General features: G+C 41.3%; 2 protein-coding genes across 4 annotated transcripts in view; one reads left to right on the forward strand and one right to left on the reverse strand.

The window, feature by feature from the left end:
- LRP8 (LDL receptor related protein 8) overlaps nt 1-22,129 on the forward strand; it is a 192,709-nt gene that overhangs the window by 140,498 nt on the left and 30,082 nt on the right. For all 3 annotated transcript variants that reach the window (XM_061451227.1, XM_061451228.1, XM_061451229.1), the window contains one exon: nt 7,636-7,764. In XM_061451227.1, coding sequence (XP_061307211.1) covers nt 7,636-7,764 — 129 coding nt within the window. The remainder of the gene's footprint in view (nt 1-7,635; nt 7,765-22,129) is intronic.
- The window catches only part of LOC133268311 (protein zyg-11 homolog B), a 306,890-nt gene that overhangs the window by 65,844 nt on the left and 218,917 nt on the right, over nt 1-22,129 (reverse strand). The gene's annotated exons all lie outside the window — the stretch shown is intronic.

Consider the following 22,129-nt stretch of genomic DNA (forward strand, 5'->3'; position numbering starts at 1 on the left):
TGTTTGTAAAACTTTAGAAAGCTTGACCATAAGAATAGGTTTAAAAAGATAAAAAGTTTCCTGATTCCTGCTGAACCTATCACAGGTTTCCTGTAGTTTGAGGCTATAGAGGATTGTAAAATCTGCCAATTTAACCTCTTTTCCATGTGCCATTAACATTGACTTGGATTTACCTGGAATGGGCCAAGTGACTTGAGTTAAGGGACTTCAGTTGTTAGCAGCAGGTCCTGTTGGGCATTATCAGGTAGAGAAAAGAAGTGCCATCAGGACAATATCTTGCAAAGCTATGAGATTACTTAGGAGAGACACGGTCGGATGATTGCAGTAAGTGAACATTTGCTATGTTTAGAGAAAGACAAGATCAGCTGAAGTCCTGCCAGTCTGGCTGGGGGAAGGAAATGCTTTTCTTATGCAAGTCTGATGGTAGTTTTGATAGTGGGCGAGTATGGCAATTGGGAATCTGAGACAGATGATGTCCTAGAAGCCCAGGAGCACTGGTCCTTTCTGTCCAACATGCTATCTTGAGCTGTGCCAACACTCAGTATTCTGGGAAAGATTTGAAAACAAAGTGTATCAAGATAGAGCTGAACCTGGGTAAAGAATCACTTCCTAACCCGTGCAGATGACTCAAACTGTGGGACATGAAGCTTAGCTATTTGTTATTACAAAAACTGGTGGCGTTTGTTTTTTCAGCCTACTATGGAAATATCTCTTTACACCATACTCAAATACAGTTTATATTAACTATTAAAACTATTGGCAGTACCCTTGAGAAACGTTTTCTTCTCTGAGGTTGTTTTTATTGTCTTTGAAACATGCTTTTCCTATAAAAGCTACCTCATTTTTATTCTGACAGTGAGTCTGTATTTCAGTAATTAGGATTAATCCTGAATTCCTGATTATTTTACTCTGATCTTAAAGGTGATAGGCACCAATGTGATAACCTGCAAAAAACCAAGCTACATGCTGTCTATTCTAGTGTTGCTGAACCCTTTGTACACTAATCTTATTTTTTTCCCTCCCTCCAGTTTTTAGGTAGAGGGGTTGGAGACTCACTGAAGACTCCTAACCCATGCTCTTGTAAAAAAGCTTTTCTTACAAGCACACAGGAATGGACTTAATAAGGGCTGTACTACGCAGTGCAATGGTGTTAAAGCTGCATAAATCCTTTCCCATTCCCCTGGGAATAGAAAATAAGTCACTCTCAAACAAATCACACCATAGAATCTTAACATTTTATCGGGTGTATCAACTGTTAATATTGTTTATGGTATGATTTCTTGAACTTTATAGTATAGTTTCTTAGTAGCCTTTCCTAATCTGTCTTTTCAGTCGCTTACAGTAATTTAAGTTTAAAGGTAATGTCCATAAGTTAATTACCTTTTTGTGCAGAAAGAATAGATTTTCACTACTTCTCTGCCTCTGCATGCTCCCATGAAGGAGCATAAGCGTGTACTTACATACTCAAAAACATAGGTAGCATCAGTCCAAGCTCCTAGGTCCTGGGAATCAGTGTTGTCAGCATGCCCCAGTTTCGACCTGACCCATCCTGTGCTAGCAGATGGATGGGTTGGCCTCCTCTGTCAACAAATGCTTCAATTGTGGTGGTGGATTGGTCTTGCTCCAAGTCTCTCTTAATTCACTTAAGCCACTATTCATGACATTGGTTTTGGCCTGGGCTGGGTTGCCTTTATTTTCTCAGTGATCTCAAGTGTGTGCTTAATACAGCTGTGGTGAGCAAACCAAATACTACTACTGGATGCAGTTGCACTGGCTTTAGTAGAAGTTGCAAGTTCACATAAAGCTTGCTATCCCAGCAGGCCAGTGCTTGTAGTGTGTTGCTTTACATGACAAAAGGGAAGTTCACTGCAAAATCCTAACCTTTATGGAAACAATACTTTGATTAGCATTCCCCATAATATGATCTGTCTTTGCATATTGCACTCCAAAACCACACACACTTCTCATTGTAAATGAGACTCTTGTTTGATGTAGTTTGGTTTGGGTTCAGCTTGGCACAAAGAGGACCTACAGGAGATTAAGCATGATTATCTAACACTTTAGCAGAAAATCTGATGTGTCTTGCAGGGTTAAATGAAATAAACTAAAGCAACAGCAACCTGTCCTGGGCTACAGAGTGAACTAGTGGATGAATAGAGTAGAAGCCAGTGTGCATAGCACCCATGCTGAGGTGAGGGAAGGAAAATACCAGCGCAGACACACCTTCAGCTGTGACAGTAATTAAAGTCACAAGATGGATTTTGAAATGTGTTTCTTATGCACCCTAAATACTTCAATGGGAAGGTATAAATAGTGAGTGTAGACTGGGATATACATTCACATATATACACATGTGCACACACACACACACATATATACATAAAAAGAGTGTACATGCAAACTTGTGACTGAAATGCTTTTCTGAATCTCAAATCTCCAGAAACTGGAAATTCTGAGGTCTGAATTTCCCTAAGCAATCTCTACCAGTCAGCTCCCTTCCTCTCTTCTGAACAGTTGCTCCTTTACCAACTGTGCTTGTCTTGGCTGGAAACATAGAGGTACTAGTCCTGTACATGGGCAGGTATGGACATTTATTCTTGGTACATCTCTGGGGTAGGACTGCCAGCTATGACAAAAGAAGACGTAAAGATAATATTTGAGGAGGAGGCTACCTTGATAAAACCACTCTTCTTTAAGAAAAAAGGCTAGTGCTGGTGGAAAGAGGGAGGTAGGAATTTTAAGCTCCATAATAAAAGTAGTAGTGGAAGTTTTGCAGGAACAATTTATTGGCGTGTCAGAAATTAATTAATACCATTTTAGTGGGGTATTTTCTCTGCAGAATGAAGTTTTGGGTTGGGATTTTTCTTCTGAAGAACCTGGGGAAAACACAGGGGACAGTCTGGAGGGGATGGGAAGTTATTTCAGCAGAGATAGAGAAACTTTTGAGACCTGTAAGATGATGTCTTTTCACAAAGGGCATTCTTTTCAGTCTGCTGATGAAAAGTCTTGTGGGTTTCCCACCAGCAGAAGCTGCTTAATTACATTTTGTGTATGCTCTTAGAGTACCTGTTTGGTGAGAACCTGACAAATGGTCCTCTGAAAGTAAATCAATTCTGTTCTCTTGGGCTTTCTTGAATATACATGATGTCCGGAGCCTGAAAAGCACAGCAGTGGCACAAGAGGAAGCAAACAGTGGGGCGCCAGTTAGGCTCTATGGTTCTCTGAAAGACTTTGTAGACTCCTATAAAGAAAAAGAAGAATGTGCCATTGGCGGTAGTGAGTAAATGGAACTTTCTTGTCTTCTTTGCTCTTGTCTCCTTATAAATAAACCATTGTTGTCCATCCTTGGCATTTGCAGTTCATTGTGATAAATTGGTCTTGATGTGTCTGACATTTCAACCAAGTTGTTTAATGGTGCTTTTCTGAAGAGGCAGATCTTGCTATAACTTGCATTGGTGCAGAATATACCGAGGGTAAGAGCACTCACCACCATGTGCAGTGCTAACTCTTTCCTTTCAGGGTGGATGAAGAGGAAAGTAGGAAGTAAACATTTTGGCCACGTAAGCCCAAAAGGCCAGGGTGTGTGTAAGCAGTGTGCAGAAACAGAAATGTCAGGTCTGGACTGCAGCTGATAAAACCCTGTTTAGTAGCATGAGCAACACCATAGAGTCCACTTGCTTGCAGCATCTTGGGGCAGGGAGGAAAAAGCCCAACTTGCTGAAACAATGCAGAAGCATTTTCATCCAACTTTTGCTTTGAGTTTTATGCTAGATCCCCTGTTATCTGCCAGTGCTTACAAGTTGTTGGCTTCCATGCAACGCTTGCTTGGATGCAGAAACTACTGGAACACAGAGATTTGATGAACTGTGACCAACAGCAGCTTCTGTTGCTGCATCCCTGAAACGTCAGGCTTTGATTTATATTTTTTAAATGGCTGCAATTACTCTGTCAGGGAAATGATTAACACAAAAATTGCTTTCCATAAATAGGAGTCTTCTGCCCATACCTTTCCAAACCTTTCAGCTTCCAAAGGCTATTAAGCATCTGCCGACAGCAGCCGAGGAAAAGGAATGCCTGTACTTAAACTGCAACCAATAAATAGCTGGATTGCTGGTTAATGATCCCACTGTGTTACGATGCTGTATTATAACTTATTTTTTACCTTCTTCAGAATCAGGTGTGTGGAAAGTGTTCTTACCTGTCTCGACCCATTTAGTTCTCCATGGAGATTTACTATGAGGAGGAAACAGCTGGTCCTACTTGGCATCAAAACACGTTTTCTTTTCCATTTCGTAGCCTGAGCAAGAAGAACTAGAGCAATTTTTTGGGATATGGACCAATAACCTGGTTAACAAATGACTCCATTACTATTTCTGGTCTCCCAGTTTTCCCAGAATGCCAGTCCCATAGAAACCTTGTTCTTGAATGTGCTCCACAAAGGCGGTCAGGAGACAAACTTACGAAGTGCAAAAGCATGTAAATCCGGTTGGAGCAGTAGATCTAGCAAGGAAAGTTACTTTCATCTCGTGAATTCCAAGGGTGTGTTTACTCATGGTAAAAACTTGGGGTGCCCTAGAAGCAAACCTCATCGCGGGGCTCACCACTGAATTGGGTTGGGAGGGGGAGAAAGGGGCACAGCCGAGTGCTCTGTCCCATGCAGCCACAAGGGAGCCGTAACCTCCTTGCCCTCCATCTTGCCGGCCCTCTGAGGCAGCTCCTCGGCAGCCGGGGCTTGGTGGTGAAGACTTGCTGGGGTTTGATGGCGATGGAGCTGCACACCTCAGAGCTGAGAGGCTTTGGAGGCCTTGATGGAGGATTGCAAAGCCCAGGGAGCTGTTGGAGACCTCAGTCATGTCATCCTTTTGTACGGTATTTGTGGCAAAACCAATGCTGCTACCCCCTCAGGAGCCAAGGCACCCTGCTGTTGGGGTTGGCCGCCTTCCCCACTGCGAAGCGTTGTGCTTCCCTGACCCCCTCAAGCCTCTTCTGCTGCCTCATCCACAGGGCCTGTGGCCATTCCTTCCCCAGAAGTTGCTGGGTCTGCCTCAGAATGGCCACCTTCCTCCTCCATGGCAGTGAGGTGAGGCCCCCGGCACCTTCCCTCCCTGGCCCCTGCAGGCTCAGTCCTGCCAGAGTGTGGTCTGTAATCCTCACGGGGCTTTGTCCAGAGGTTTAAAAACCAAAGCAATTAAAAAGCCTCCAGGCTCACACCTGTGCTTGAGGACGGGATGAGGCTGGCAGAAGCAGCGTGTTTGGGGTGCGAGCTCTGTGCTGAGGGGCTTCTAGGCCAAATGGACAGTTTGACCTCCATTTTGGTTCTTGTTTGAGGGGGCTGCTGGTTGCTGATACAGAATGTTTTTCCTGCTGTACCCAGGAGTTACTTGCGCACGTTTAAGGGTGGTGCACCCCAGCATACAGCTCTGGGGACGATGGTGTCGGGAGCAGTGAGACATGCCAGCTCCGTGGAGGCTGAGGGCGGGCACCATTTTGTGCAGCCGGCAAGTGCCCTGGTTTTCAGATGTGCTGTCTCACTTCTGTGGAAGGACACGAGTGCTCAGCACTGCCGAGTGTCCCTGCAGTTACAGACCTGTGGCTTAGAAGGACCAGGGCTGAGGGAAACATGCAGGGCATGGGTCCCAGCCTGTGGGTGGGCACTGTCAGACATGTTCCTGGGGAGTGGTGTGTGGAGCCTTTCCAGTGTTAGGTGGTTTTTATTACTAACTGCTGGTACCAGACTCAAAAAGCCTAAGTAAGGATCCCTTTTACACCCCCAACTCCCCATCATGCAACGTTCATGACTGTTACTTAGGTATGCAGTGAGCAAATTTCAACAAAAATGCTGTCTTGCCTCAGGGTTCTAAAACTTCAATGACATCTGTTATTAACTGTATGTGGCGAGACCTAAATTTTCTTGATGTATTGCTTGCCCATAGCTTCTAGAGACTGCTTCTTATAGCACTTCAAGGTGCTAAAACGGAGAAATCCTGGGATTAAGTGGCACCGCCTTCGAAGTGGCTGATTGATGCTTTGGGGCTGTAAAGATGCCGCTCTACAACCTTCTCGTGCAGGTGGAAATGCAGGGATATCATTTCCATCTTCTTTTACTCAGCACATGGGAAACGGATTGACTTTGCATGAACACCTTTACCAGGGCAGGGTAATGGAAAAGTTTTAATGCAGAAGTTAGGTTCCTTCCTTTTCAGTAGACCTGCAGTTATATCTATCTATGTATGTGTGTGTGTATATATGCACACACATATCTCTCTCTATATAATCATTAATACCAATGGAAGAAGTATTTGAAAACATGTAATTTTTTTTCAAGAGAGAAATTGGTCTGTTTAATAAGCAAATCCTGCCAAACTGGCTGATGATTCCAGAATACTAAATAATTGTTGAAGCTGTGGAACATTATGCATTCAAGCAGCCTTGTCACAATAAATGTAGATCTGTTGCTCTTTACACTAGTATGAAAAAAACCCTAGGAATTTTGGCAATGCAGAATAAGAGAACAAGCTTCACAGCTTACTTGGTTCCAGATAAATTTGTCAGGTTTTTTTTCATAGTTGTATGCTTGCATGTACTAGCATTATTGCTTCTGCATGTCTTCTTGTGTCTCCATGTCTTAGATCACAATCGCCTTTAATGTAGACAGGTAAGTTTAACATGTGTTAAGTTCATGCTTGTGCTTGCCACTTTTTCCCGAGGTTTACTGACCATAATCTGCCTATTGTTACATTTAGAAATTGCCTTGTAATACCAAACATAAACATGCTAAAATTAGGCAGTTTGTTTTTCCTGATTCAAGGTAGTATTTTCAAAGTAGTTTATCCAGTCCTGCTGCTGCTGTGTGCAGGGTGTTAGTGTTTTAATAGCAGAAAGCACAGTGTATTGAGGGTTTGAGGCAGTCACAGACAGGCAGTGCCGTAGGTTCTTAGCTGAAATCCCTGTTGATCCATTGAAGCAACTCCGTGTATTTGTTTTATTTGCATGTTCCTGTACAGTTGCATTCCTGAAAGGGATTGGCTGGGTCAGGAACAGACTGGACGGACAGGAAGGTCCTTGTCTCTGGGGAAGGCTGTTCAAGGAGACCTGATTCAAGAAGCATGTTGCAGAGAGAAAAGTGGCAGCACAAAGCTGGGTGCTTCTAGCCCATGCATGGACTGAGATAACAAGGAGAAGGTGGGAAAAGGCAGCTCCAAGAATGTTTAAAGAGCCACAGGGCCTATGCACTTTTTGTTGCAGCTCGGGGCCCCTGGGATGGCCAGAAGTAAGACCCTGCCTGCAAGAAAATGCTAGGTGGAAGTTGCATATAAACCTGACTTCTGTTCTTGTCCCCTAATTTGTTTGAGTTTAAAATTCAGTTTCTGGGATTTTGCTGAAATAAACAGTGGTGCACTTTTCCTTTTTTTCTCTCCTTTCCATATAGGTTTTGTGTTCTCTTTTGGGGAGCACATACAGGACGTGTAAGCAGCCATATGTCAAAATCAGTGTTGACTTGAGATTTCATTACAATATGTCTCAGGATTGAGCCATACAAAATAAAAGTAACTTTAAAAGGGTAAATAATGTTAGGAATGTCTAGAATTATGTTTAACTTACTGGTTTTTTTTTTCCTTTAATTTATTCTTCCAGCCAAGCAAGTATGTCCATCTGAAAAAATCAGCTGTGGAGATTTAAGCAACAAATGTATCCCGTCGTCCTGGAGATGTGATGGACAGAAGGATTGTGAAAGTGGTATTGATGAGGCTGGTTGCACTCCTGGTGAGTTAGAGTAATACTTTAATATGTATGTGACATCTCCCTTTCCAACCATGAAAGTCCTATTACAAATTGCATGTAAAGGGATGACTTTTCTTGCCAACAAAGTCATTCACTCTCCATTTGCAGTGCAAAGTAGTGAATTTGAGAGAAAGAGAGGAAAGAAGGATGCTCCAGTTGGAGTTGGCTGGAAGCTATAAAGTGAATTCTGTGGAGAATTAAGTATTCTTTTGCTACTGTAGCAGAATATAGCTAGTCAGTTTGGAGCATGATTGTCAGGGTTAATACCCAGATGATGTGGTAAGGACTTAAATAATAATGTTCAAACCTTCTCTGTGGTAACTCAGCAGTTTATGGCCACATCCTTCCTCCTGCAGAGTGTAGCTCTATAGGCTAAGGCTAGCTTCTGCTGGGGTATAATAGATAGGCCTGGACATTTCTTTATTAACAGCTTGTTGGTTTCTGGACAGAAAGAGAATGATATACTATTTACTGTAACTGTTTTACATTCAGTCCCTAAATGGCCATTGCCTTTTATTAGGCCTTTCTCTGCTGAATGAAAGAGCTCTTTAAGAGTGTTTTCCCTCTGTGAAAACTCCTACACTATGTAATCAAGCCATTTCTCAAACTGTCTTTTTGATAGACTAAACATATTTAGTTCTTTATGCTTCTTGTTGTCAAATATTTTCTTTCAAATGAATGCTTGATTCATTTTTGTGGCTCCCTTCAGTATCCCAGCTAATTTTCCAATTTTATTTTTATACAGACCACCAGAACTTAGGCAATATCAGCCTTACCAGTCTGTGTAGAAGTAAAATCACCTTTCTAATACTGTTCTTAAGTAACTCGGTTTGTTATTAAATTCTTTTGAGTGCAAACAGTCCCAGGCTATTAAGAAACTCTCATGCTCTGTGTAGTTATTTGCTCATCCATCATTGTTTCTGGTGTTGTACATGATAGCAGCGATGCTATTTTTACTCCCAGATTACTGGTGAAAGGGTTGAATGATTATATGCAAGTACTCATTGATGTTTCTTCATTTGAGAACCGAATTTTGGGCTCTAATACCTTGCAGGTTCCTAATCCACATTACATCTTTTCATTGAAACTGTGTAATGAAATATGTTCTATGTTGAACGTTCTGTGGTTCTGAGTAAAGCACTGTGGATAAGTTTGTTTCTTTTCAGTCAGCTTTGGCAAACAAAAGCTTTTACTGTCTGAGCAACCTGTTCCAGTGTTTAGCCACTCACTGTAAAAACATTTTTTCTATGTCCATTTTTCCTTTGTCACAATTTATGCTCATTGCCTCTTTTCCTTTTGCTGGACACTTCTGAGAAGAGTTGGCCTCCAGCTTCGCAATATCACCCCTTCAGATGCTGGAAAATTGCAAGATGTCCATCTAACCTTCTCCAGGTTAACCAAACCCATTTTCCTCAGCTCCTAATTGTGTATCATGTGCTCCAGTACTGTAACTATCTCACTGGACTTCCACTGGACCCTCTTCAGGTTGCATATGTCTTTCCTGTACTGTCAGAGTGGCACTAAACTAGACACAGTACTTCATATATGACCTGAAAAGTACCAGCTAAAGGAGAATAAGCACTTCCCTCAACCTGCTGGCTTCACTCTGGCTAGTGAAACCTACTGTGCAGTTTCTTATGTATGAAGCTCAGCGTGAAGGTTTTATGCGAGTCACTAATTCAGTTAACTACAGATTAGGTTTTCAAAGCATCTCTATTCCATATTGCACATGACTCAGAGGTCCAGAGTTAAGGGTGACAGGCTACTGTGCTCATATTTGGCTTGTGTGGATAGTTCCAGTTGGGTTGTCTCACAAGGAAAAGGCACAGGTTGCCTCCTGTTGCCTCCTGTTTCATATAGAATTAAATGCTTGGACAATTTCTGAGTAATAAATTATTGTGATATGGTAGGTTGGTGATGTGATTAGACCACTTGTCCTGTGTCCTTTATGCTAATGACATTTTGGCAGTTTTCAAGTCTTTTATTTGTTTTCTGGATGAAACTTTAGTGTTTTCTCTTTAGCATATGCATTCTTCCCCCCCCCCCCCCCCCTTGGAATGGGAAGCTTGAGTTAGAGACAAGTTCAGAAGATAATTGTAACTGCTGTTGGAAAAAATTACTCTTCCCAATATGAGTTAGTGAAATAAGAACAATTTTTTCCACTGGTGGCTGCCTCCCCTAATTTAATGCCGCTGGTGCTTACACCAGTAGGAGTTGTCACATGGAGTCTTTCATTTATCATAAAGATCTACTTGAAATTTCTTTGAACTTCTTTTTTTCCAAGCACTAGGTAACCTCCAACATGAATGTGAATGTGTTCTGAATGCCACATAATTTCAGCATAATGATGCTATTAATGGATTTAGAAATAGCTGAGTATTTCTCTTCTGGATGTTTCAGCATCTCTAGTCCTGCTTACCTTACACAGTTTTAGTGCACATGCAGGTTCTTAAAATGGAAATTTAAGGAAAATTTACATCTTCTGATGGTTGCTTGGTAACTCATGGGAAAAGAATTAGTGAGTTTCACCTAGTTCCTTCTGTGACCGAGTGTTTTCTCCACACAGGCTGCTACCTCAGTGGCTGCACGCTGTCAGTCTCTACTTGAGGGGTTGCTGCAGAGTCTGAATGTGGGATGGGTAATACTGTGGCAAGAGGACCAGGCAGAAAGGCACTGACTGGCAGACTTGGAGCTTCCTGGGTGGGGGCAAACATCAGAAGCTTTCAGTCCTAAGGTCTGTCAACTCAATATTTTTCAAAGGCATTAAGCTCGCTTCAAGAAGGAAACAGGAGGCACTGCTGAATGGCTCTAGTGGGAGCATTTTCAGTGAGGTTGCTTGTCAAATTAAGGTGTTTTCCTCATGGATGAGAACAAATGTCTTAGCCGTTTAAACTCTGAGAGCTTATGGAGGATTGATAGCCATCCTGTCTTTTATCCAGATCTGATAAACCTCACTAAGCCTATATCCACTGATATTTGTTAACATTCCCATTTCTTCTCTGTTTAGAATCCTCTTTTATCCATTTTCTTTTATCTCTCTCTTTTTTTGTTGTTTAACCTCTGCACTCATGGTTTTGTTCTCATTTTAAAAGAAGCTTTAGCACTGTCTGTCACCTGCAACCCCTTGGAGCAGATCAGCTTGTCATAGCTGAGGCTGCACCACTCACAGAGCTGACCATATTGTCTATAAATAACACATCTTTCTGGATAAACATTTAGAAGGGAGTTTATTTATGCTCGGAATAATTTCTCTGATGAGAGCCTGCATGTGCAATAAACAAGTGGAAAATGACTTGAAGATACTGTGAGGGCATCCAGAAGAAAAATGCTAAGCTCTTTCTAAATCCATGTTAACAAAACTATTAGTTCTATTTCAAGCTAATGTGACACTTCAGACATTTTAATTATGAATACTCCTATTTTTTTGGTAGGAACAGCTAGCTCTTTGTATTATAGTTCTTCAAAAGGACTTAATACAGAGTTTATGAACATTACTTGAGCCTGCATTTCTACGTTGGTAATTTGTACCCCTAATAATATTGTGCTGGTTACAGATACAGGAGCAGGGCTTGGTTTTTCTGAGGCTGTGCAAGTGCCTGTCCCTGTGTCAAAATGTTCACAGTCCAAGTCAAGGGAGGATCCACTGCAGGAAAGAAAAACTGTGGTTATGGTGGTAGAATCATCCAAAACTGTAAAAACAGTTCAAGTGTGTCACAGTTGTTACTCGTGTGTCTGCTTCTGGCCTCCAAAACTTGCTTTTCAGATACCATTCTGGATTTGATAATATAATTCTTGATGGATTTTTCTTCTCAGAATTGTTTAATTGCTTTTTGAATCTGTGTGAAATTTATCCAGCATAGTCGTGGCAGGCACCGGCACAGCCAGCTGGAGGAGGAAAGCTGCTGTCCAGAAATTTGGGGGCAAAAGTATTGAATATGAATAGGAGAATCTTCTGTTTGGGTTTGATTTTCCTTTGTGCTTTTTATGAGCCATGTCTTTGGTGCATCATCTTGCACAAATGGAAACAAACTGTGCTTTACATCCTTCTCCTTTGCTTTTGGTCACTGTTAAGACTTGCTGTTTTGATTAGCACCCTGTGTGATCTGAAAAAGATTTGTTAAAGCAGTCCTCAGTATATCTTTCCTTCAAGGAAGGAGAGAATTTGCAGTCTTGTATGCTGTCCTTGCACAATCACCTTTAGACAAAGGGTTCAGCTGCACCTAGCAAGATTTGGACTTACCTGCAGGTATGCTAAAAAAACCCAGACAAATAATCTCAAAGAATGGATAAATCAAATATTTCCTTTGGGTTTCTCATCTCCCTTAGGAATAAGCAAAGCAGACTGTATTTATCTGAAATAAAGGTCCTGTTTGCCATGTCTGGCGTGAGAAGCAGCAATTTGGTAGATGAAATCCAGTAAAGTAAAAACTTACAAAGAGATCTGTCAGCCTCTGCTAGCCTGTTAGGCTTTGTCTGATACCAGTATGAGGAGAGCAGTTATTTTCATAAGCATTGACCCCATCATACTGCTTGGAAGCCATTATCAAGGGATGGTAAGGCACTTCATTGTTCTTGTTCAGCCATGAACAAGACATAAAACTGGTGCGATTTTCACCTGTGGAAGAACTTCCCAAGGAAACAGTGGAAGCTGTGACTTATTTCACATGCAGTGGATTAAGTACCAGTGATTAGGGATTCAGATTTGTGTCTGCAAGGCTGTAATGGCACCAGGGATTAATAGTGGGTATTAATCCTTATGTGTAGGTAGCTAAGTGTCTGTCTGCCTAAATAAGTTACTTCCAGGTAGGTTTCAAGTCCACTGCTAACTTCCAGTGCGCAAACAACTTCTGAAAATTCATCTACCTTTTTTAAACAAAAGAGTATACAGAAGAATAAACCCCATTATTTTTCAGTTCTTCAGAGCAGAAGTAATTTGTTTCTTTACAACACTGGAAGTGTTGTAGGCATAGGTCAGGTTTAATCCTCTAAAACAGACATCAACAGTTAATAATGTAAGAGCAGTCTTGAATTTCCCAGCTTGGTGGTGCTGGCATCCTCTTACTTTTTTCCCTGGATGACGTTTTTGCTCCCAGTGACCCTAACCTTTGTCACAATTGATTGGATAAGCTCAGGAACACATTTACTGAGACTAAAAACGAGAAATTAAATATGAGAGACTGTAATTAAAGCACCACAACTCAGGATCAGACTGAACTTTGCTAACTGCGCAGAACTTGTTAAATCTCTGCTAGGAGAGGTACTAACCAGTGTTTTCTCAGCTGCTCAGGAAGGCAGAGATCATTTCAGCATGGCTTTAGAACAGAAGAGATACCACCCTGTAGGAGCTGAAATAGTCAGTGAGTGCCTTTAATGCACTCATCACTTGTTTTTCCTGACAGGATACTGGTATGCTCAACAGAGAAAGCAAGGCTCTGGCCCCATCTCTTCTGGTTGTTTTACTGGTTCTCACCTGGACCACTTCTTGCATGCAGTGTGGAAATGATGTCTTGCAGATGAGGAGTTTTGGAAGTGTACGGTTTTCCCAATAGTCAGATACAATGAAATGGTGTATTCATTGGTATATTGATAGCATAAGCTATTTTCCCATGCCAAGATTTATTCTCCTTAACAGAGACAGCGATCCATGGGAACTTGGGCAGGTAACAGACACACACTGATCTCATAAGGATGTTAAAGGGTGCGAGTCAGCAATTCCTGCAGGAATCTCATGACAGTGAGACTCTTATTACTGAGAGCATCTTCTTTTGGATCCTGGTCTTCCGACTTTTCATTGCTGACCATTTATCTCAGAAATGGTTCTAGATTTTCAGCCTTATGATATACCAGACTAAAAGTTAACAAACTGGATAGAGTTTCTTAATAATGGAAACAACAGTAAGCACAGTCTTGCTCTGCTGTAAGCTACGCCTCCTTGCCATGGTGGCTCACAGTCTTCACAGTTCCATGGTATGTATATCATTTAAAAGATCCTCAGGGCAGGAGCTTTTCACTTACTCTTTCCTGGCAAGGCTCCAGACACATGTGCGATTCTCCATAAAAAGCAGCAGTGCCTGCAGCGAGGGGTCCTTTTCTTGGAAGATCCAAGTGTAGCAAACTTTCAGAGTCAACTGTTTCCAATGCCTTGCTCAGTAGTCCTACTATCACCTGAGAACCATTGGCAGAAGGCAGAACTTAAAGCAGGCTAAAGCTGGTCTGATCCCTCCATCACCTCCGCCTGGAGGCGAGCCAGCTGAAGTGGGTAAATTACAAAGCTATTTAAAGCCATCTTCCTTCACACTGCTGCTGCACCTATGATCACATGAAGTGACCTTTCTGTTGACAGTTAAATTGTTTTATCCTCTTTTATCATTGTCCTATAGAAGTAAGGAGCATCGTGTCATCTCAGCACTGTTTTCTTCTTCATGCAGTAGAAGGTACCTGTGTTTTCATCTGAGTCACGCTTCCCGTGTGACTACCTATGGGGATTTGACCGAACTTATTGTTTGTTTCATATCTGCACAGATCCTACTGAGAGCTTTTTACTTGGTGATAAAGTAGCACTAATTTAATCTTCCTTTGCAGCCTGATTCATACGTGCTTTTGTCCAAGTTACAAATATTGTTCATTACCTTCATTAACGGGCTAGGTTCTCGGTGTTCTGTTCCTCAGTCAGCTCAGAGAGAAATCAAACCCAAAGGTTTTGCCATATATTATCCCAAGAAATGCACCCATTTTGATGGGGTTAAAGCCCATAGTATTGCGTTCAGGCTTGCAGAGGAAACATTAATCTACTATCACTATTCATTATTATTGCAGCACGTGATTAAAGAGACATGGTTAGTCTGAAATTTCTGTTATTTTATAGAAGGTCCTGTAACTTGAGGACACTTGCCATGATGGAGGAATCTAACTATTTCCAAGAACGGCAAGAAAATGACTAGATTTAACAAATGAAAGTCCTTCATAAATAAGGTAGCACAGCAATGATATCCTCTGGGCTTTACATGGTGTTTAATTACTGGACAGCTGGAGGGATTAATGCTTGTGCATTATGCCCTGGCTCTCAGAAATTAAACATGTACAGCTGCCACTTTATCACTGCTTAAAGTATTAGGGCTCCTTTGAAAGCAATGGTAATTGCAGGAAAATCCCTATTGTTGTTTAGGAAAAATCTCAGCCCATAATCATATTTGTCCTGAGTTCCTTCAGAACAAAACAGCAAGAAAAATGAGATTGGTAGCTACCTTTAATTGCATTCTTACGAGGAAGAATGAAGGTAGTTGCATTTTTAACATATTGGATGCTTGTTGTAATTAAATGTAAAAATCTACATGAATTTGGTTTAGAGGTAAGATAGTTGTTGCATAAAAGAAGAATTAAACTAAAGTCAAGGGGTAAGCTGTGCCAGAGCTCTACCTGCAGAAGGTTAGGGGAAAATTGCACTTTTTTCTCGAGTGTTGTCTCTTGAGCTTAGGTTTAAAAAAGAACAGGCATGTGTAACATTCTGCAAATGGATTTTTCCAGCAGTGAGAGGCGCCTCGCTCACCACAGCAGCTTTTGGTGGTGACCTCTGCACATTTGCTCTGTGCTGATCCCTCGTTACAGATAAATTGTCTCTATCGGTATGTTCCATGAATGATTTATTCTTTATCGCATAATAGATGCAAACACAATATGAAAACAAGACAGTTTAGAGTTTGGTACTTTTACGATGTTTCCTGGAAGATAACGCTAGGGAAAAGGAATAGATAGTGTGCAAAGAACCCACTGCAAGCACACAGTTACACATACACACATCCCAAACAGGTTTTCTTTCACAAAGTTGTGCTAGAGTGGTATAAAAGAGATGGGTTTACGCAAAGATTTGTGAATAATTATAATGAAAGCCTAATACTGCTTGACTGCGTGTTACATGTGCACACACAAAAAAGCTTTGTCCTGCTGCTCTTTCTGTAGTTTAACAGAAGTTGTCTCTGATTCTTCTTTCCAATTTCACATGTCATACTGTCAGAGGAGAAAATATTGGCCTGTAGTTATGTTTATCTTCTGGGCAGTCTATCTTTCAACAGTTAGAGCTCTTGGAGTTGAAATAGCCAAGAAATTGCATCTCTTATTGGCAAATGTGATCGTGTTTCATATCCCTGAAGTGCTTTTTTGATAAGAATGGAGCTATAATTCTGAGCCTATTCATCCAAAAAGCAAGAATCTGTTTAGTTTTGTTAAGGGAAATCTTCTGTAGCTGTCAGTGCCAATGAGCACGTTATGATGGCAAATTCGTGGGTAGGAGTTCCATCCTTCAGTGGCTATGGGTACATATGCGTTAGGCTAATTAACAAGTGCTTAACAGTTATGCTTCCTGAGCATATGATCTGAAGACTGAATCAAAATTGGTTAGTTTGAACTCAGTAGAATCCTACGCAGAAGGGGACTACGTACCGTTCGATGCAAAAGCAAAAAAAAATGGTTTATGAGTCTTTTTAATGGATAAAACAACATCTGAAAGCTATCTAAGTGGCTGAAAGACACTGTCTTCATTCAGAGGAAGAGATAATGGTTGGATTAACTTTGCTTATATTTTGCAAAGAAATTAGTTTATTTGATAAAATATAACTGGGAACATTTAGCTCACAATAAAATACATTTCAATACACTTGTTTTTTTTTCCAACAAGTTTGAAATAATTGCTGGTATTGTACAATTGATTCTTTATCTCAGCCCAAATCCAGCAAAGTGCTGCCTTCTATTGCAAATCCTTAGAAATTGAAGGGCAGATCCTAATGCCATAGAAATCTCACCACTATTAAAATGAGTGCAGTTAGCACACGACCCTTACACTTTTAATTGCAGTGAGTGTCACTCAGTGCTTAAATTTTCCATTTGAGTAGAAAATCTAAGACATATTTTCTAAAAATGATTGCTGTTCTCCCGTGGAATTGTGGATATGTTACATGGGTATGTTGTTTGCATCGAATAAAAGCTGTGCCCCCTCATATCACATAGCTGAAAATAATTAGGGGCTGGTTGTTCCCTGCAAAGTCTGTCAATCTCCCTGCCCTCAAAACCACCTCAGTGCTCTTTGCCTTTATGGGCTTTGTCATATATTCATAACCTTGAATGTGGCTACACTGAATTCTGCCACTTGTCTCCACTGTATCTCAATGCTTTTTTAAGGTACTCTTCCCTTCAGATCAGCTGCCTTGCAAACTGTTTTATTTCAAAAGCATCTTTTTAATTGTTATTGAACCTACATCCAAACTCACTTTGAATCATGTTTCGAGGGAAATGTGAGAGATGGATAAACTGGGGGGGGATGCGGCAACTCTCAAGTGTTTTCTTGTTTTCTGTGTGCTCCAGAAGGGTTAATAGTGCCATATTCTAAATCCTATGAATGTTTAAGTCTAATAGTGAAGCAAACTGCAATAAGAAGTATCTCCTCTTACAGAGAATTCCCATCAAGCAAAACAGATTAGCGGAAGTGGAGATTTTATGGGGCAGTGACCTTTTTGCTTGCAACATGAGCACTGCTCTGTTCCTCATTACTCAGCTGAGCTAAAACCTGTGAGCCCTCAGCTGCTGAAGCCAGGCTTTTCTCTCTGCCTTATGTGTTTATCCTGTTGGTTCAGAAACATCCTGGCAAATGTGGCTTTTCTTTACTCTTCTGTTTCACAGATAGACCTATATAGCGGGGTGTGTGCAGTTTTCATGGCGTGAAGAGTAGCTGCACAAGCATTAGTAACTCATGGAGTTTTGTAGTGGCAGTTGCTGCTCCCTTTTTCCTTATCTGCGTCCAATAAAGATAAGTATTGTGGATTGTTACAGGATTCCCTTCTTAGTTATGGCAGCATAAAATACTTGATTGATTCTGGTAGAACAGTTCGGTTTGCCAGCTAGTTAAACTAGTGCTATCCCTGTGCTTGGGAATTTGTGGATAAGGAGGAAGTGGCAGGCCAGTAACATAGCTGTGTACCAGCAGACATGGGTTTGAATTCCTTGCCTTTTCCAGTCAGAAAAAAAAACAGAGCTTAACTTGCCAGTGTGACTAAAGTTAGCTTTTAAGACCCTGATGAAGTCTCTGTCCTGAGCTGGACATAGGAAACCAAACAGCAATGGAAAAATGAGGCAGGTATAATAAGGCAATTCATGCCCCTGTATTAGAAGCTGAGACCAGAGTGGAAGACTGCCCAGTGGATGGAAGATGAGGTCAGTGGGGTAGGTTTTTCCTGGCAAAGTGTCTGGGATTTAAACTCTGCAATGGCAAAATTAAGTCTTGTTAATACAGCAAATTCAGTGCAGGCAGTCATCACAACCACAGGGAGGGCTGTTGAATCCAGGAGGTCTGCATATGCAGAGTGTGGGTTTTGTGCCTACTGTCACAGGATCAAGACCCTGTTCAGTAATACTCAGTTCTGGTTGATGAAAGGTTGTTTATATGTTCCTCAGGAAAACAGGATTTTATGTGGTGCCATTAGAGCAGCTGTTAGTTACGTGGATATGATCAGATGTTTCTGAGGGATTTGCCAAATTGGTGTAATTTGTAAAATTGCCATTTTAATAAGCAAGTCATGTCTGAGGGAATAGCAGTGAGCTTGTCCCACACAGGTTTCAATTTTCAGAGTCAGAAAATGAACCTGCCAAACACATCTCAGCATATTTCTTTTCCATTTAAATTTTGGCTAGTACTAAACAACTCCAGTCTCATTCAGCTGGTTATATTCCTATCAGAATATAGAAGGGCAATGATAGTCATTATCCCTATGATATCCATAGGGTACCTTGGATTTTAGCAAAAAGCAGCACAATATCAACCTTAGGCATTCTGACCATCCTTTTTTTATTCCTAAGCTATTTTGTTTTACCCTTAAACCCTCTACACTGGACTCATTTGTTCTTCTTCTGAGGTTATTTTCAGTCACTTAACCAGGCAAACCTGGATAAACTTCCTAATGCTTTCCTGATATGAAGTACAGTTGAGGCAACTGCAGGTATGAGTTAGCAGCCTTATTGCACATCAGTAAGATTAAGGCCAGGGAAGAAATTCATTGTGTGCATACATTTTGCTTGTAAGCAGCTTCTCTCCATAAATTGTGGGGTCATAATTAATTCCATTTTCAGAAAATTAAGCTACTTTGAATGAATATATGATTCTCAGGAAATACATTCTAAATCAGTAAATATATTTTTTGAACCAACTATTATTTATCAGCAGGGGCTTTGGCATCTGGTTGTTCCATTATAATTAACTAATAGTATGCAAATAGTGCTGCACAGAATAGAAAAATAACTCATTTGTGTTGGAGGGGAGAGCGTGGCAAAGGCAGCAAGCACATGCAAATACTAATTTGCAAGAGTGTGTGAGATGGCTCCTTAGCTACATTAGTGATGTGAACAATATCAGGAATTACTATTCCTTCTGCAGTCTTCATCTATATGGGCTTTTCGGTATCAATCACCATAGCAACAACCACTGTTAGTAGTGAGGCTGCAATTCAGCTGCATTATTCCCTCCATGGGAGGCCTGTCATTTTTTCACAGCAATGCACTTCAAGGTCATCTTCATTTACCTCCATCTCTTTTGCTGTCCTTTCTGGAGGGTAGCTTTCCATGGGAAAGTTGTCCTTCTAGGCATGAATCCATGCTTTAAAGACTGACATTTTGTCCAGAAATCTGTATGAAATACTTGGATATTAGGTAAGCACACCAGCTTTCTGCAGACAAAACAAATAATTTAGATACAATTAAGCCTGAAAATAAATACAGTTTATATAAAACTAGCATGATGACAGCACTGGTAACAGGACTGAGAATTCTAAGTTAATTTAGCCTGTCTGGATTCTGTGACCTCCTTATCTAGTACAGAGATCAATTTATGTGGGCTGTGGTAGCTGGGTTTTCACCTCATGCACAATAATCGGGCAAATGAAGCTCGATCATTCTACTCCTGCAGTCAAGTGGAGCTTAGACCCTAAACCTTACAAGCCTAGGATAAGTTCTGAAGTCTACCAGTGTCTCCTGCCAAGGTTGAAGTAGTGGAAAATCACCAGAAGATCTGTCCCTCCCCAGTGTAAACGTTATACGTGCAAATCATCCTTCACCTTTAGAAGATCCTTTATCCGGTCCTTTAAGGAAACAAGAAATTTTGAGCCACACTTTGATTGAAGTTGCTCTGGGGAGGGTGTCAGAAAAATACAGTGTAATGATTCATATTTTCTTGTCTTGCACATCAGTAATCGCTGTTATCCACTTTACCACAAATTTTACCAAATAATTCTGTTTTTTAAGCCATTCATGTAATTTCAAGTGGAACTGTTTTTTTGGAGGCCAGAGATGAATTAAATACCTGACTCCTCCTGAAAAGTTTGAAAATCTTTAAAGATTATCAGTGGCAGCAGTTATAGTCCATTGTACATAATTTCCAGCTCCTATTAATGATGAATATCCTGTTTGTTTCATATTTTGAGTTTTATCCTGATTTGAGGATCCCTGCTTGGTAGAGGTGTCCACTGTAGAAACACTCTGTACAAATGTATATTTTTTGCAATTACAGTTCTCAAAGAGTGCTCTGTATCTTCAGAACATTCTACTTTTCTCTGTAATTATTCAAAAGCATGAGGTAGAATTAGTTTCATTTTTTTGGTGCAGAGCCCGAGTTAGGATTTTTCCTGCTGCACCAGATTACTCACTAAAGCCTCTGGTTAAATCCCGGCTCTGGGCAAAAGAGAAGCAGCCAGTACTAAAACCCTTTACTCCACAACCGCAGTCTCTCTCTTTTTTTTATTTTCTTTTTTAAACTTCCTCTATTCAAAGACTGCTGCTGCTCCACTCTCCTCAAGAGACAGAAAAAGACTGCAGCTGTGAGGCAAAAGTGGTGACAGTTGTGCTCTATGTAGTGGTATATAGTACGAGGCAGAAATTAATGCAGAACACCTCTGGAATATATTATCTATAGGTCAAAGCGCATGTACACTATCATTTAGATTTGATATTTTGCTTGCTAAAACTATAAAGAAGCTTAACAGATTACAGTACAGTTGGTTAAACACTCCTTGACAAACATTCCCAAGTTTTCTGCTGGGATCACTTTATATTTGAAGTAGTTTTTGCATCTCGGAGTACGACATTTATTAGTTTCTTTGGCACTAAGGCAAGCAAGCTAATATTAGTTTCCTTTGTTTTGCACAGATAAGCTTACAGTGGGGCAGGAGCAAAATCAGACACTGCAAACAAATTGCTCAAGTCAAAGAAGAAATACCCCAGTGATCATTTAATTACTATTCACCCATTTTCTACTGAAGTGTGATGGAACTGCCTAGGTATTCTGACATATTTATGAAAGAAGTGAACTGTCTCCAGGTGCTACGTAAGATGATTTGTAGTGCTACTTTTTACTAGGTTCTTCAAACCATGCAGCAGGGACCCCAAAGAGCACAAGCGTTCTGGCTCTTGCCTAGGTACAGAGGGATTATAAGCAGCTTTTCTCCTATGTTTCCTATTTGTGCCAGAGCAAGCTCCCGAGTGGCTGGAAGCTGCAGACTTTGCTTTATCCTGCATGCCTTGCAGATTTTAGCTGTCAGAGAGGATAATGGAAGTGTGAGAGGAATTGGGAGGTTATCTGTCTTCCCATGGCCAGCAGGAGGGAGAAGAGAAGGCTGCGTGGAGACCTCATAGCAGCCTTCCAGTATCTGAAGGGGGCCTGGAGGGGTGCTGGAGAGGGACTCTTTGTTAGGGACTGTAGTGACAGGACAAGGGGTAACGGGTTAAAACTTAAGCAGGGGAAGTTTAGGTTGGATATAAGAAGGAAATTCTTTACTGTGAGGGTGGTGAGGCACTGGAATGGGTTGCCCAGGGAGGTTGTGAATGCTCCATCCCTGGCGGTGTTCAAGACCAGGTTGGACGAGGCCTTGGGTGATACGATTTAGCGTAAGGTGTCCCTGCCCACGGCAGGGGGTTGGAACTTGATGATCTTAAGGTTCTTTCCAACCCTAACGATTCTATGATTCTATGATCTCTGGTGGGGACCTGTGTGACACAGAAGGAACTGTCCCATATGTGCTGACCTGAAGATGGTCATTAGGTCTTTAAATTAAGAAAAGAACATTTTTATTTCTTGAGTTCACTAGATGTACCTAGAGCAGCCTTCTGTAGTGAGGGACCATGTGCTCCCATTTGGCAGTGCCACTGGCTGCTAGTGCATGCACTGCATTGGTTCCTGTGACAGCTCTGGTGGCTGTCCAGTGGCCTTCTTGTTGTGACACACTTGTAGCAGCCCATCACTTTTACTGGCTGTCCCAGCAGTGTGTGGGTGCTGTAATTGCAGGCAGGAAGATCTGAGCACAGTCAGCGCTGGTGC

The sequence above is a fragment of the Pezoporus flaviventris genome, unplaced genomic scaffold, assembly GCF_033815535.1.
Source record: "Pezoporus flaviventris isolate CSIRO_AGI_PZ_B2104156 unplaced genomic scaffold, CSIRO_AGI_Pfla_v1 ptg000013l, whole genome shotgun sequence".
Classification (NCBI taxonomy): Eukaryota; Metazoa; Chordata; class Aves; order Psittaciformes; family Psittacidae; genus Pezoporus; species Pezoporus flaviventris.